The 13107-nt window shown below is 33.6% G+C and overlaps 1 protein-coding gene across 5 annotated transcripts; it reads left to right on the top strand.

Annotated features, from left to right (window-relative positions):
* The first annotated feature begins 2174 nt into the window (after positions 1 to 2174).
* On the top strand, positions 2175 to 13081 carry LOC106162720 (organic solute transporter subunit alpha). Of its 5 annotated transcripts, XM_087005036.1 has the most exons (10): positions 6016 to 6526; positions 7831 to 7897; positions 8169 to 8323; positions 8590 to 8663; positions 8899 to 9057; positions 9275 to 9386; positions 9684 to 9936; positions 10176 to 10393; positions 11285 to 11310; positions 12366 to 13081. In XM_087005036.1, exons 2-9 carry the CDS (start codon positions 7843 to 7845, stop codon positions 11300 to 11302), a joined length of 1044 nt encoding a protein of 347 aa, XP_086861162.1. In that variant the 5' UTR covers positions 6016 to 6526; positions 7831 to 7842; the 3' UTR covers positions 11303 to 11310; positions 12366 to 13081. The 5 variants fall into 5 exon arrangements, with proteins under 5 accessions (XP_086861161.1, XP_086861162.1, XP_086861163.1 ...); XM_087005037.1 differs by lacking the exon at positions 12366 to 13081 and having other exon boundaries at positions 11285 to 11524; XM_087005035.1 differs by lacking the exons at positions 6016 to 6526; positions 12366 to 13081 and adding an exon at positions 2175 to 2661 and having other exon boundaries at positions 10176 to 11524.
* The last annotated feature ends 26 nt before the right edge of the window (positions 13082 to 13107 follow it).

The following is a 13107-nucleotide window of genomic DNA, read 5'->3' as shown; positions in this document are numbered from 1 at the left end:
TCTATCCGTGGACGGCGCGTAAAGTGATGACGTCATTTAAATATGAATGTAATTCCCAGTGCTTGTAATATATTCTCTTTTCTGTATATGAACATGTAACATAAAGATAAACTCCCAAGTACGCATATGTTTGTCCTAATTGAATATTTTATGTGGTTTTGATATTAATCTGGAATGAATTTAGCGTGAAAATGTAAGAGCAAAAAAGCCTCAGCCCACAAGTGCACTCCAAATTCCAAACGACACTCCCAATTCTAAACCTCACACCGAATACTTAAACTTCACTCTCAATTCTTAAACCCCACGCCGAATTCGTAAACCCCACTCCGAATTCGCAAACCTCACTCCGAATTGAAAAAGCTCACTCCGAATTCGCAAACCTCACTCCGAATTCGTAAACCCCACTCCGAATTCGTAAACCTCACTCCGAATTAAAAAAGCTCACTCCGAATTCGTAAACCTCACGCCGAATTCGTAAACCCCACTCCGAATTGAAAAAGCTCACTCCGAATTCGTAAACCTCACTCCGAATTCGTATTTTAACGCCGTTCACTGCCGTATAAAGTCGGAAGTAATATTCTAAGATGGGCTAGGGGATTTTGCCAATAGAGGACTTCGTGTGAAAACTAGTTATTTTTCATACTACTTGGTGCGCTGTATTCCCATTCACAAAATGATGACGTAGACGTATGATCCTTTTAAGCTCAAGGAAATAGAAGAAATGAAGAAAATAGGGATAAACATACATGTACTTAACAGCAAGTCACAATTAAAATATATTATGTTTACGTGTTTTCTTGTGTGTGTCGTTTTAAGGAATTATACATGTATTATGAATATGAGAACAGAATTACGAGTTGAAACAGCGTTGGAAGGAACAGATTTATGCACTTCATGTATGTAAATAAACGTGACAACTTCAAGCATTTTCACATGACTATTTTGAAATGAATGTGTAATACAGATAACATGTTTCAGGGTGTCGACATTGGCTTATATTATTTATAAATGGGCAAAACAATCCGTATTATCATACGTACCTGTTATATAACCGAGTATACTTGATAATAGTAATTAGTAGCCCCTCACTCTTTTGCAGCTGAAATATTCATCTAAGATCATAGATAATCTAATAATTGAAATTAATCAGATTAATTACACTTTATTAATCGATTTCGAATGAATAACATGCAGTGGTGGATGGGGGGGGGGAGGCGTGTGAGGGGGGTCTTGACCCCCCTTTTGAATTCTGTAAAAAAAAATCACACCAATGTTAAAATTAGAATTTTGAATAATAGTTCTAAAACATACCAAATAGCACTGTTCGCCCTATAAGGGGGGGGGGGGCAGCTCTGCATGTGCAGCCTGTCATTCCAAAAAAAAAAAAAAAAAACAGATCCCCCTTCAAATAATCCTGGATCCACCCCTGACATGTATGGATTATTAGTAGTATCAATCCTATGTTGAGAAAATTGGGAGCAGTGTCACTTAATTTGTCCTTTTATCTATAATGGTAAACCTGTAAATTGCTTCTTGCCCCCAATTTGTGTCCCTGGCGAGAGAGAGTGTGTGTATGTGTGTGTGTGTAATTGTGAAAAATACTGAAAATAGCTGGAGAAGTCAACTGACCTTGTGACGTAAACTGTTGGTTTATTTTCGTAAGGTATGTATCACGCAAACCAAAATGTAACACAATTCGCACTGTTTGCTAAAACTTTCTAGAACCTTTCACTGGAAGCGCCCAGCTAAAAAAAAATTATTTGTCCCAGACGAATTACCGTTTCATAAGATTTCTCGAAGAGAACTTTGATGAGAATAGGCATAGTGGAATTGCATGGGAGTGAGCTTTACGAAGAGAACTTTGATGAGAATTGGCATAGTGGAATTGGGAGTGAGCTTTTTGAATTCGGAGTGAGGTTTACGAATTCGGAGTGAGGTTTAAGAATTGAGAGTGAAGTTTAAGTATTCGGTGTGAGGTTTAGAATTGGGAGTGTCGTTTGGAATTTGGAGTGCACTTGTGGGCCACCGCACCTCAGTATACATAGAATTATTTCCCCATTGTTTTGGTCCCTTTACCATATTTTTAATTTATAATAAAAATCTTTTCAACAAAGCGTTTGTTTTATCTTGTTCTACATATTAAATCACTTATAAATATATGTTTCTAAAAGAATCATTTTAAATAGAACGTTCACTGTCATCCCATCGGTGATTGTAATGCGATGAACGTTGGACTTGTATTACCATCGTAGTAAAACGTGAGACTAGTGACCCAGATTATGCATTAGGTGAAATTAGGTCACAGTTTTGATTCATGCATATGCAGATTACGTCCAGTTGTGACCTATGATAGGACAATGCGTCCTAGGCACCGCCATGTTTTACCCTACGCGATGTAACCTTGCATTACTTAGTGCGGGGGTTTGAAACTGAACACCGTTTTCTTGTGCATCTTTCGAGAAGGAACTCCATGGATTCCGGTGGCAAAATACTCTTTCATATTAGTTCTGATTCGACCTTCCATCCACGTTATGTGGATGTTGAACAACATCTCTCAGGCTCCAGATGACGTCATCACTTTACGCGCCGTCCACGGATAGACCCGTGACAGCAGTGACCTCTAGCGTTAGATGCTGACTTGCCTGTTTTGAGAAGTTGGCTGTAAGATTATGAGTTGGCTCAGCCCGGGAGCCACCGGCTCATATGACGGTTATTTTGGAGAACTTTAGATTTGGCCTCGTTTTCAAAACCTGAAGCGGCGGCCTACCCAGATATGGCGGGAGAAGCAGGCATAGAGACAGGTAAGATGAACAGGCGTTTATACGCTGATATGTTGATAATTTTACTAATGCACTTGACAGAACGATAAAGTATATTCTCAACCTATGTTTTATATACCAAAGTAGTGTTTAAGTATCGGTTTCACTGAATCTTCTGTCAAGTTACTGTCGTGTTCCAAAATGGCGGCACACAGAACCCAATTGTAAACACGTTCTTTTGAATTGTGCCAAATGCAGATAACAGTGATTTTTCTTTATCTGTTCAGTTTTTTAAATAGTTTGACATTTGATTTTGAACAGGTAAAAAATTTAGGTAGGAACCTAACCTGTAACTTATTGATTTTCTACATTTCCGACAGGTAGTATATTTTGCAATGTTCAGTGTAACTACATGGGCAGTCTTGTGTTACATCTTGAATGAATGTCGAAGTTAAATATTGAATTTTTGCATTTTCATGCAATTTTTTTGTGTTTTGAAGTTAACTAGATTAAATACTTCATGAAATGACAGTGTATGTGGTTGGGGCGATCACAGTAGAGTGAATGTGGGGGCAGTCTTGCCTCATGTCTTGTATGAATGTCACAATAAAATATTGAGTATTTGCCTTCTTATGCTTTTTTTTTTGTGCTTTGATGTTTATTAATAGAAATGGCTCGCAAAATGACATGTAGTATACTTGATTCTGTATAGATAGATATATAATGAGAGGGGGATAGGTCACTTTTGAATTTGAGGATATGAAAGCCATTTTTTAGATATTCTGCATATTCCTTTTCATGCTATTTCTTTGCATTTTGATTTAAGTAAGATGAAAAAAAACAAAACAAAAATAAAGTAATATTTTGAAATTTCCATGAAAAAGGAGTGAAACTTGTATAAACTGATAAAAAATATTTATCAGTTATTTATTATTATCATGTACAAGAATGCCCAAAAAACAATTATAACAATTAAGATGTCAGTGTTACAAAGCTGAATATACATGTACATTGCCAAGTAGTGAGTAGCTTTTCATATCAATTTGTTGGTATATATCACTTGAACATATTTTTTTATTTTATCATAAAGTGAATAATATATCATGCCCAAGAGAAAGCTTAGCTAGGACATTTACCCATGTGTTTTCCTTGTGGTCCAAGTCCAAGGTGTGGGAAAGTCGATTTATAGTTGTTGGATGTTGATGTCAGTGAAAAGCAGTGTTATCTGCCCTGCATGTGTGTGCATGGTATGAGTGTGGGGCCACACATGCTTGTAAATTATAGTTGTGAAAGATACAAAATTGAAAACCAACCACAAGCATCTTTTTAAAAATATGAATAACAAATTTTGACTTTTAACATGTTTGCCCCTTTGGCAGGGTACAAATGTACAGTACGATATCAATATGGGGGAAAACTTGTTAGTCAAAATAAGTTTTATTACATTTTTACCCCCATTTGTTGACCATTTGCAATACATACGTGCATACTGTGCATCATAAAATGCCAAGTGCTATAACATTGTGTATATGTTTTCAAATTGTGATAGCCATCATAGGCAAATTTTTGTTAGAAGGAACAGTTTATTTTTGTTTAAAATCTCCCACACACACAAACACATAGGTTATAAGTATGTGAGGGAAAAATGTTTCATGAAAAAAAGAACATTATATTAACAAAATTCCTCCTTTGTTTTAACTTATAAATATTGTGTACCAGTACAATAATTAGTGTATTATAGTTGTGAACACTGTAGTTTGTAGACTTCAGAGCTTCATTTAAATGGGAATTTAATTGATTTGAAGATTAGCATGTTTGCCACTGCTCAGCTCTTGATGATGAGCTCATTGATCAATATTGATACACTTTTAGAGTACTGTTTTAGATAATTCAGTTGATACCAGCTTCCCTATTATCAAGATTGTGCTTTATTATTTATACTGATTTTAGTGTGTGTTGTTGTTGTGTGTGTGTGTAATATATATGCAGTTAGAAAAGTGTTTTTGAATGTTAGTTTTTAAATCTTTTAAATGTTTTAATCTAATATTTTTCTAGGCTTGAAGAACATGAAAGGGACCAGGATTAATCATTTTGCCATTCCTTGGCAATTATGACAGAAGCTCAAGCAGCTATCATGAAGCCATAAATAAAGCTATTTAATCCTTTTATAAACTGAAAACATTCTTTTAAAACTTGGTTACAGTTCTTTCTAATGAATAAAATACATTAACAGATTCATGTAACATCATTAAATGTGAAAGTTTTTAAATGAAGTTTGGCTGTGAAATCACCACTATGACACTTACAGAAATAAATTCAAATGAAAATATAGACTGGTGCAGGACTAACTGGTATCAGTGAAATAAATTTCTGATCCCAGGTAAATTAATAAAGTAAAAAATAATTTTTGCCACAAATATACATGTATATTTGCATCAGCTTTAATCCCTGTTGGCTTTCACAATATTGATATTTTTGTTGATGATATTGTGTTTTGAATGTTATATAGTGGTTCATATGTAACAAAAAAAAAGCAAATTAAATTGATAAAAAAGTCTTGTTTGTTTTGTTTTTATTATTATTTCAATAAAAAGAAACTGGCAGCAGGTGGCCTCATGTAATAGATAAATGTTTATTTACAAAAAAAAAAGAAATGTTTGTATTTTCATATTTCCTCCATTCTTCTTGTGCAAGCTTCTCTTCTCTATATAGACAATATTGTGCGGGTGGGGAATTCAAAACGAGGTTAGATTACAACAAGAATGTACTAAGTCAAAACGAGGCTGCCTTACGGTTGTTGCAAGTACGATTTTTTTTGCATACATGGGTGTGAATTGATTTGTGCCATTCCTGGATAACGTTAAAGTTCCTTACATGCTTACATTGACAGAAAGCTGAATAAATTTGCCTCAACTTACTGGTAATTCAAAATTGGAACCTGTTCTCTAAGAATGCAAGCTTTAGAGTTAAAGTTGAACTTCCGTTATAACTTTTGTAAATTTTCGATTTCAATCTCGCATTTATACACAAAATAGGGTTTAGATCAACTCAAGGAGCATCTCACATCATTTGAAATTTATTTTTTAAATGACAGTATACATAACAAAACTCCCATACCCTTAGTAGTCGAGATATTCCACCGTTTCTGACACCCTATAAATCTAAAAAAAATGTACGCAATTCAAATTCTACAACTTCCGGTTTGGTTAAAAGCCACCTAGCGGCAGACCGCTGGCTCCCGGGCTGGCTGTAAGATTTTTTAACGCTGTTAAATTTTATGATTTGGCTATTAGATTTTTTATCACTGTTAAATTTTATGGGTTGGCTATTAGATTATTTTGACCACTGTTAAATTTCTTGTAGGCTGTTAGAATGCCATTTGGCTATTAAATTGCAAGTCTGATTTTTTGCGTGGATGGCGTTCCATACGAACACAATACGGTGTTTACAATACCACGTGCTACTCAAAGCACGTTGTAAGGTCAGGGGTCAAGTACATAACTCTGGCCTGTCAACAGAGTTTTATTTTAGGCCTCACCTCACATAGTGATTTTGTTTGTATAAAAGTAGTTAAATAATGCAGTACCTTATCATTTGCAAAGTTTGAATTTGGAAACTGCCTTCGGTACAGTCGACAGCGGTAACTTTGCTCAAGTTTAAAACTTGACTGAAACAAGTTTGACTGACCAAAGTGGTACCGTAAATTTACGGGTTGGAACCACAGAGGTGATACGCACGCTGGCTCTGAGTCAGACCAACAGAAACAGGTAGAAAAATAACACATATTCAAATGCATACAAATTACAATCAGTTTTAATTTATTTCAGTTTTTGTTGAATGGTGTACATATAATCATTGGTGTATGGTATGGATCATGTTTGTGTGCATGCTAATTTTTTTCAGTGGGGAGAGGGGGGGGGGTCGTGAAGAAAGGGAGTCACCAGCTGGAAAGTAACCTGTCCTATGACATTTCCTTTTTCTTTGTATTTTAAATTATTGATATTTTTATCTTGTTTAATGTGCTGTTTAGATGCAGTGCTTTGCTTGATGAATGTGTGATTCCCAGGTATATCAGTAGAATACTACCGGTAGTACACATCTGAGATGTACCAGTACTAGTACCAGCACTTATTTTGGCAATATACACATTTTGGTAGGGCACATCAACATGTACTGTAAGATAATTAAATGTCCATTTTAAAATATTTATGTTCAAAAACTCAGAAGAAAATGTTTTTGATAAGCAGGTTCTTTTTAATAATACATTCATTCAAGTTATTTTAAATGATATCAAGAGGAAAAATTAACTGCATGAATACGATTATGTAGATCAAATAATTACTTGTGCTGTCTCCATTAAATGATGTGCCCCATAGCATTTTTCTTTCTCCAGACTGGTGACACTTTAAGATTATTTATTTATCTTTGAGCTTTATTTTTAAGTTATGCGATCAGTGTGGGGCATATCGGATATATATTTGTTGACATATTATCAGTAGTTTCAATTGTGTATGCATACTGTATAAGTAGGTACAGTACTTCTAGGTCATGATTTTATTTATCAGCAGATATCAAACATGTGGGTGTCAATTTTGCAAATGAGCAGAATGCAGTAGGTATAGACTTGAGTTTAAAAAGAGGAGGTCATTATTTCAGTCTGACAGTTTAGCAAAGAAGTGCAGGTATTGACAGACTCATAGAGAGCATTCACATTAAGAAGAGCTGAGGTCTATCAAGGCCGAGACCTAAATATGGCAGACCTACATGAAAGGAAAACTGCATAATCCTTTAATATTCTCTCAATAAATGTCAATGAATGTCATTGAGAGACTATTAAAGGATTACACGGTCTTCCTTTCATATAGGTCCGCCATATTTAGGTCTCGGCCTTGCTAGACCTTGGCTCTTCTGGATGTGAATGCTCTCATAAACTACAGTTTTATGAGGCAACTTCAATTACATATTATTTGTAACTTTGAAATTATGTAACACAAATGTTTCTTACTTTAGGTCATGATTGTACACGTTTTTCATTTAAACCCCCCCCCCCCCCCCCCAATTTTTTTTTCAGGTGTAAGCAGAAATGGATACTGTGAACTGCTCTGATGATATCCCTCATTCCTGGGAGTATTTCCAGGGTAAATAAAAATTATAAATTTATGTTGGGATATTTGTAAGGGATTAATTTACAACAGAAATCACAATCACATAAAATAAGGAAAATTATATTTTAATAAGAAAAGAGCGTTTTTGAAATTTATTTTTGTAGTGTGAATTTTAAAATTATAATGTACAATGTATTTGTGACCAAAAGTTCTTTAATTGTCTTATATTTTTACACTATACAATGTATATTTATTTTTTTACAGAAATCTTTTATCCCTTTATTTCTTTTATTTATTATGTCAGGATTAGATGTTGGAGGCATTGTATTGATCAGTATTTGTGGATTCTTGACCATGATCACAGTGATCTTATACTTGGTTGAAATAATGTATATCAGGAACAATATAATGGACTGGACAAGAAGACAGAAAACAATACTTCTGTTGGGCCTGTATCCGGTGAGTCATATTTAATTGAGGAATAAGCACACTAGTATTTCTAGAAATCTGACTTAAAATACTGATATCATTTCTGAAGAAATTGAAAATTCCAAGTTTTGTTGACTTTATTCAGTTGCTGTTGTAAACATGTTGCTATTTACTCTAACCAGAATGTCTGAAATACTGCAGTCTTATTTGGACTGGGTATTTTTCTGCCAAAGTCGGTGTGTATTCTATGTTTTCAAAGAATTGTAATTCAATTATTGTGTTCTTTGTTCCTATAGGTATTTAGCTTTACTTCCATGATGGGAATATGTGTTCCCAGGGCCAGTACCTTGGCTACTTTGGTGTCTACTATGTGAGTATCCCTCTTCCTTGCTTCTTATTCCTGTATTCTCACTCTCTGCATATTAAATAATGAGATATTGTAAAATGAATCATCAGATTTCTCTTCTTTTTGATAAAGATAAGGGGCCATTAACAAAATGTGAGGTATTCAGAATGTAATTTTGTGTAACATTAGGTCAGCATACACCATATGCAATGCAGTCTGTTTATGAGTAGAAATTTCCTTTTCTGTATTTTAATTTCAGCTACCTCTCCATTTGTATCTATGCTTTTCTTCATCTGATGATCAACTACTATGGTGACAATGAAAACATGATTCAGCAGTTATCCCAGTATTCCATTGCTCTCAGAAGTCCTCCATGTTGTTGCTGTTGTTTCTGTCTTCCAAACATTAAACTTACAATGTAAGTAACACTGATACTTTTTGCACACCCCTATTTTTTTATCTTTTTATTGTCATTTAAGAATAACACCTGTTGATGTAATTATGTTGAAGTAGAATCACTGTTTAAAATCCACTTCAAATTATCAGTTTTTTAAAATTATATAACAAAAAAGTATGAAAATTATGTTAATATTTAAGTGTTTATTTAGATGTTTCAAAAACATGTTTCTTTTCAGAAAAAATTTGCTTTTCATCAAAAGACTAGTTCATCAGATTATAATAGTGAGCCCTATAGTAGCATTCTTGTCTGCTGTGTTTTGGGCAGATGGACTTTATACAAGAGATTTTGTAAGTATGTTTACAATGTTACAACAAAGAATTGTTCAAAAATAATGTATTGCCACATCCATAACACTGCCTCAAAAAGTAATCACGACTTACACATTGTTTGTCACACCTAACACATTCTTCCCATCAATATAAATACAAACCCCCCCCCCCCCCCCCCCCCCAATTTATTTTGCATGTTTAGTCAATTACAATAGACCCTCAATCATTTTTTATAATATACATTATTCTTTGGTTTTTCTATATACATCTGAAAATCTTAAATGACTTTTGATTAATATATTTTTTTTCTTTTAGGGGAATCCCAGGTCTGCCTATGCATATTTGACTGCAATTAAAGTTGTGAGCACTATAACAGCTATGTATGGTTTGCTCTTACTATACCGTGTCTCCAAACTCCCACTAAAACATTACAGTATTCAGCCTAAGTTTATATTGCTACAGATAGTTCTTGTTGTGGCCCACCTTCAAAACACTGTCACCACACTGCTGGCCACTGTTAAAGTCATTCCTTGCACCTCCCTGATGCCATCCAGTTCAAGAGCACAGTGTAAGTAGACTGTTAAATGCTATATTTTTTAACTTTTAAAAAGTATTTTGCTACATTTTACCCTTGCTTCAGCAATGTTTGGAGTTTATTGTGCACATGTATGCCTACATATCTCACTGCAGGCTAATTTTGAAGTGGTTAGTTTCACAGTAAGTCTCTGTTTTTAAGTGTGCCTCCTTGTTCACACAAATATATGAAGAAGAATTATGTGTTTTGAGACAAATGTTTTTATCTCTCAGTTTTAGACCACATGCTCATCACATTTGAGATGTTCCTACTGAGTTTGGTAGCTCGCTTCATCTATCGCAAGAAGTTGCAGAAACTGGAGGACAACTTGAAGCAGACAGATGAAGAAGAGGAAGATGATGAGGTTGCCAGAAAGCATGTTCCACACAGATTGTCCACTGTTGGCCTTGTAAAGGAGCGGGAGGGATATGGAACCACCGACACTACTATTGTAAGGAAAAATGGAGGTGGTGGTGAAAAAGTTGAATTTGATAACGCTGTCATAAATGATTTTGGAACTTTGTCAGTAGAACCTGGCTCTGCATATATATAACATTGGTAAATGCTTATATAGGGACATTAGTCATGATTAGTGCAATGTGAACTAGGATTATAAAGTGTAGAACGTATCAGGACCCTAAGTCACCACCATTTGGATTAGATGAAATTGACTAAAGTGAAAAAAGCATTGTCATCATAACCCCTTCACCACTCAATATTTAGTAAAATTGTGATAGGAGTACTAGATTTGGGATCTCTCTGTCTGTGATTGATAATCTGCTAAAATTGTTGGACCTATAGGTGGTGGGCATGTTTATTAGTCACATTCACTGATAGCTGTACAAAAAAGGGTCAAAAAGTAGGACATTTGTGAGTGAATTTATAGCTATCTGGAGTGTGTACAATACAGATTAAGATCAAGGTCAAAATATAGGACATTATATTAGTTTAGCATTGTTTATACTAGGTCAACTGTATTTGTGTTGATTACTATATAAAATGGTGCCTATCGTGGTTTAGATGCTGTCGCGTTATTTCAGATTAAATGGGTTGATTTAAATGTTATGAAATATTTTATTGATTTTATAATCAATTTCTTTTGAATTGGATGTGATACAGCTGCTGTTTGTTTATTATCATGTTAATGTAAAAAGTTTTACTGTCAAAACAAATGTTTTACATTTTTTTTCTAAAGATAATACGTATACAAACACTTCAGAGTAAAGGACAATTAGTAACACACTGTATTATTATATTATAAGCATATGATAGATTTATATGTTCAAAAACGGAGAGTTAAAGGTTGTTAATGAACTTTTCATTAATATTTTGTTCTTTACAGCTTAATTTTGATTTGTAAAGTTGAAGGTAAGAATTTTGTTGCTTTTTTTGTTTGCTTCATTTTTGGCAGTATTTTGCTAGCATGTGCTTGTATATTTATACTGAAGAAAAAAGCTTGTAGTGGGCATGGAGGCTTGCATGATGTCAGTCCGCCCAGTGATTCTATAATTCCAGTTGTTTGGTGGGTCCTTGTTCCAATGTTTTATTTTAATAGGAATTCAATAAAGATTCCCATATTTGAGCAAGGTTTTTGTTATTCCTTTTTTTCCAATTTTTTCAGTCAAGGTCAGTTGATGCCATTCTGTTAGGAATTTTTTTGAATTTGTATCTTAGACTACATAATAAATGAAACTTCATTCTTAATGCTACAACTGAAAGTTATGGTCACCTTCATACTAAAAAAAAAAAAAAAACGAGAGGTATTTCTGAATTTGTCTTGGAATTTCTATTTTTTTTTCTTTTTGATTGGGTCAAAAATACCAATATTTCCCATATTTTGGTGCTCCAAGTGGTTGGGAGGCCTGTGATATTTTAAAGAATAATTAGAAGTTTTAAGTTACAATACTGTAGGTGGCAGCATCATAAAATCATTCATCAGGGTGATTCATGAGCTTTGGTTAGTAAAGATTGCCTGCATGTTTATCAATTCATATACTTATTTTGATAATGCAGTAATGAAAAATGATGGTTGTCTGTTCCAAATTTGCCTGCATAAATAGATCAATTACTTTGCATGAATTAAGTTTTATTTTCTCAATTGAATTGGCATATGTTCAAAGACTGATGTGAAATGTGAAATGTAATTAAACTTTTAAGTGCATGTGTCATATCTGAATTATTTAAAATGTTTTTAAATACCAAGTATGTAAAAAGTATAAATCTCCATTGAAACTGATTTTTTTTTTTTGACAAGCAATGACTTGGATAGTTTAATGCAACTTGTCTTTTTACTTAAGTTACGTGTGCTTATCAGTGCTGAAGAAGTTCCTTTTTCTAAATTGTGAATTAATACTTATACATTATAAATAATAAAATGCAACATGGCTATATCAAATTTGATTTAATAGAACATTTCATTTTAGGTCAGGAGTGGGCATGTTACTCCAATGTTTCCCATTTCTGAAACCATTTCTGAAAGAACCATCTGTGATTAGTTGATTAGATGAAAAAAATTGTACAGTAAATAAATCAATGTACAAAATACATTTGAAATACTTTGAATTCATTAAAACTCTTAAGGTTTTGAGAGACATTCTTTAAGTGCAGATTTATTGTTGTTGAATTGAGATATATATTATGTTGTCTTTGTATATATTTTGGTTTGATAAGAATTTTGAAAGTAGTTAAACAAATTATTAAACTTGTGTTCAATGATTGAACATTGAAACACTTGCATTAATTTATTAAGCAATTATTTGATTTTTAAAGATTTTTGTATGATTTATACAGATCTGCTGTAGTGGATCGTAGTACAAATGTCTTTCTTTTAGATATTACAGTGATGTACAAGTGTGTATGCATTTAAATTAATGCAAAATGTTCTTATGCCAAAAGATAAATTAATTAAGTTCTACATATAAAAAACACAAGAATTATTCAGATAAATTCATTTTCATAGTGTCTGTGATACTTGAGAATAGAAAATTATCTGTTTTCCTAAATGGTGTATGTGGATATGTACTCAACGGATGCGGTATGCAATCATAAGATTAAGACTTCAATTGCATCAGCTGAATTAATCAGTGTTATCCTGAATTAGTAATGAGGTCAATAGAGAGGACTCCCTGTTGAATATTAAGATGAGTAGTATTTATAGCCAGTCAT

Source organism: Lingula anatina, chromosome 2 (assembly GCF_051362555.1).
Source record: "Lingula anatina isolate TDL-2025a chromosome 2, LinAna3.0, whole genome shotgun sequence".
NCBI classification, from domain to species: domain Eukaryota; kingdom Metazoa; phylum Brachiopoda; class Lingulata; order Lingulida; family Lingulidae; genus Lingula; species Lingula anatina.
The sequence above is the reverse complement of the archived record's forward strand: the minus strand, read 5'-3'. Positions and strand labels throughout refer to the sequence as shown.

What these genes read in the sequence shown, in the direction of transcription:
- LOC106162720 (XM_087005035.1), top strand. Translation starts at nt 7,843, where the DNA reads ATGGATACTGTGAACTGCTCTGATGATATCCCTCATTCCTGGGAGTAT. An exon ending in GCTACTTTGGTGTCTACTAT is followed by an intron (nt 8,664 to 8,898) that starts GTGAGTATCCCT and finishes TTTTAATTTCAG; the next exon opens with CTACCTCTCCATTTGTATCT. An exon ending in CCAAACATTAAACTTACAAT is followed by an intron (nt 9,058 to 9,274) that starts GTAAGTAACACT and finishes GTTTCTTTTCAG; the next exon opens with AAAAAATTTGCTTTTCATCA.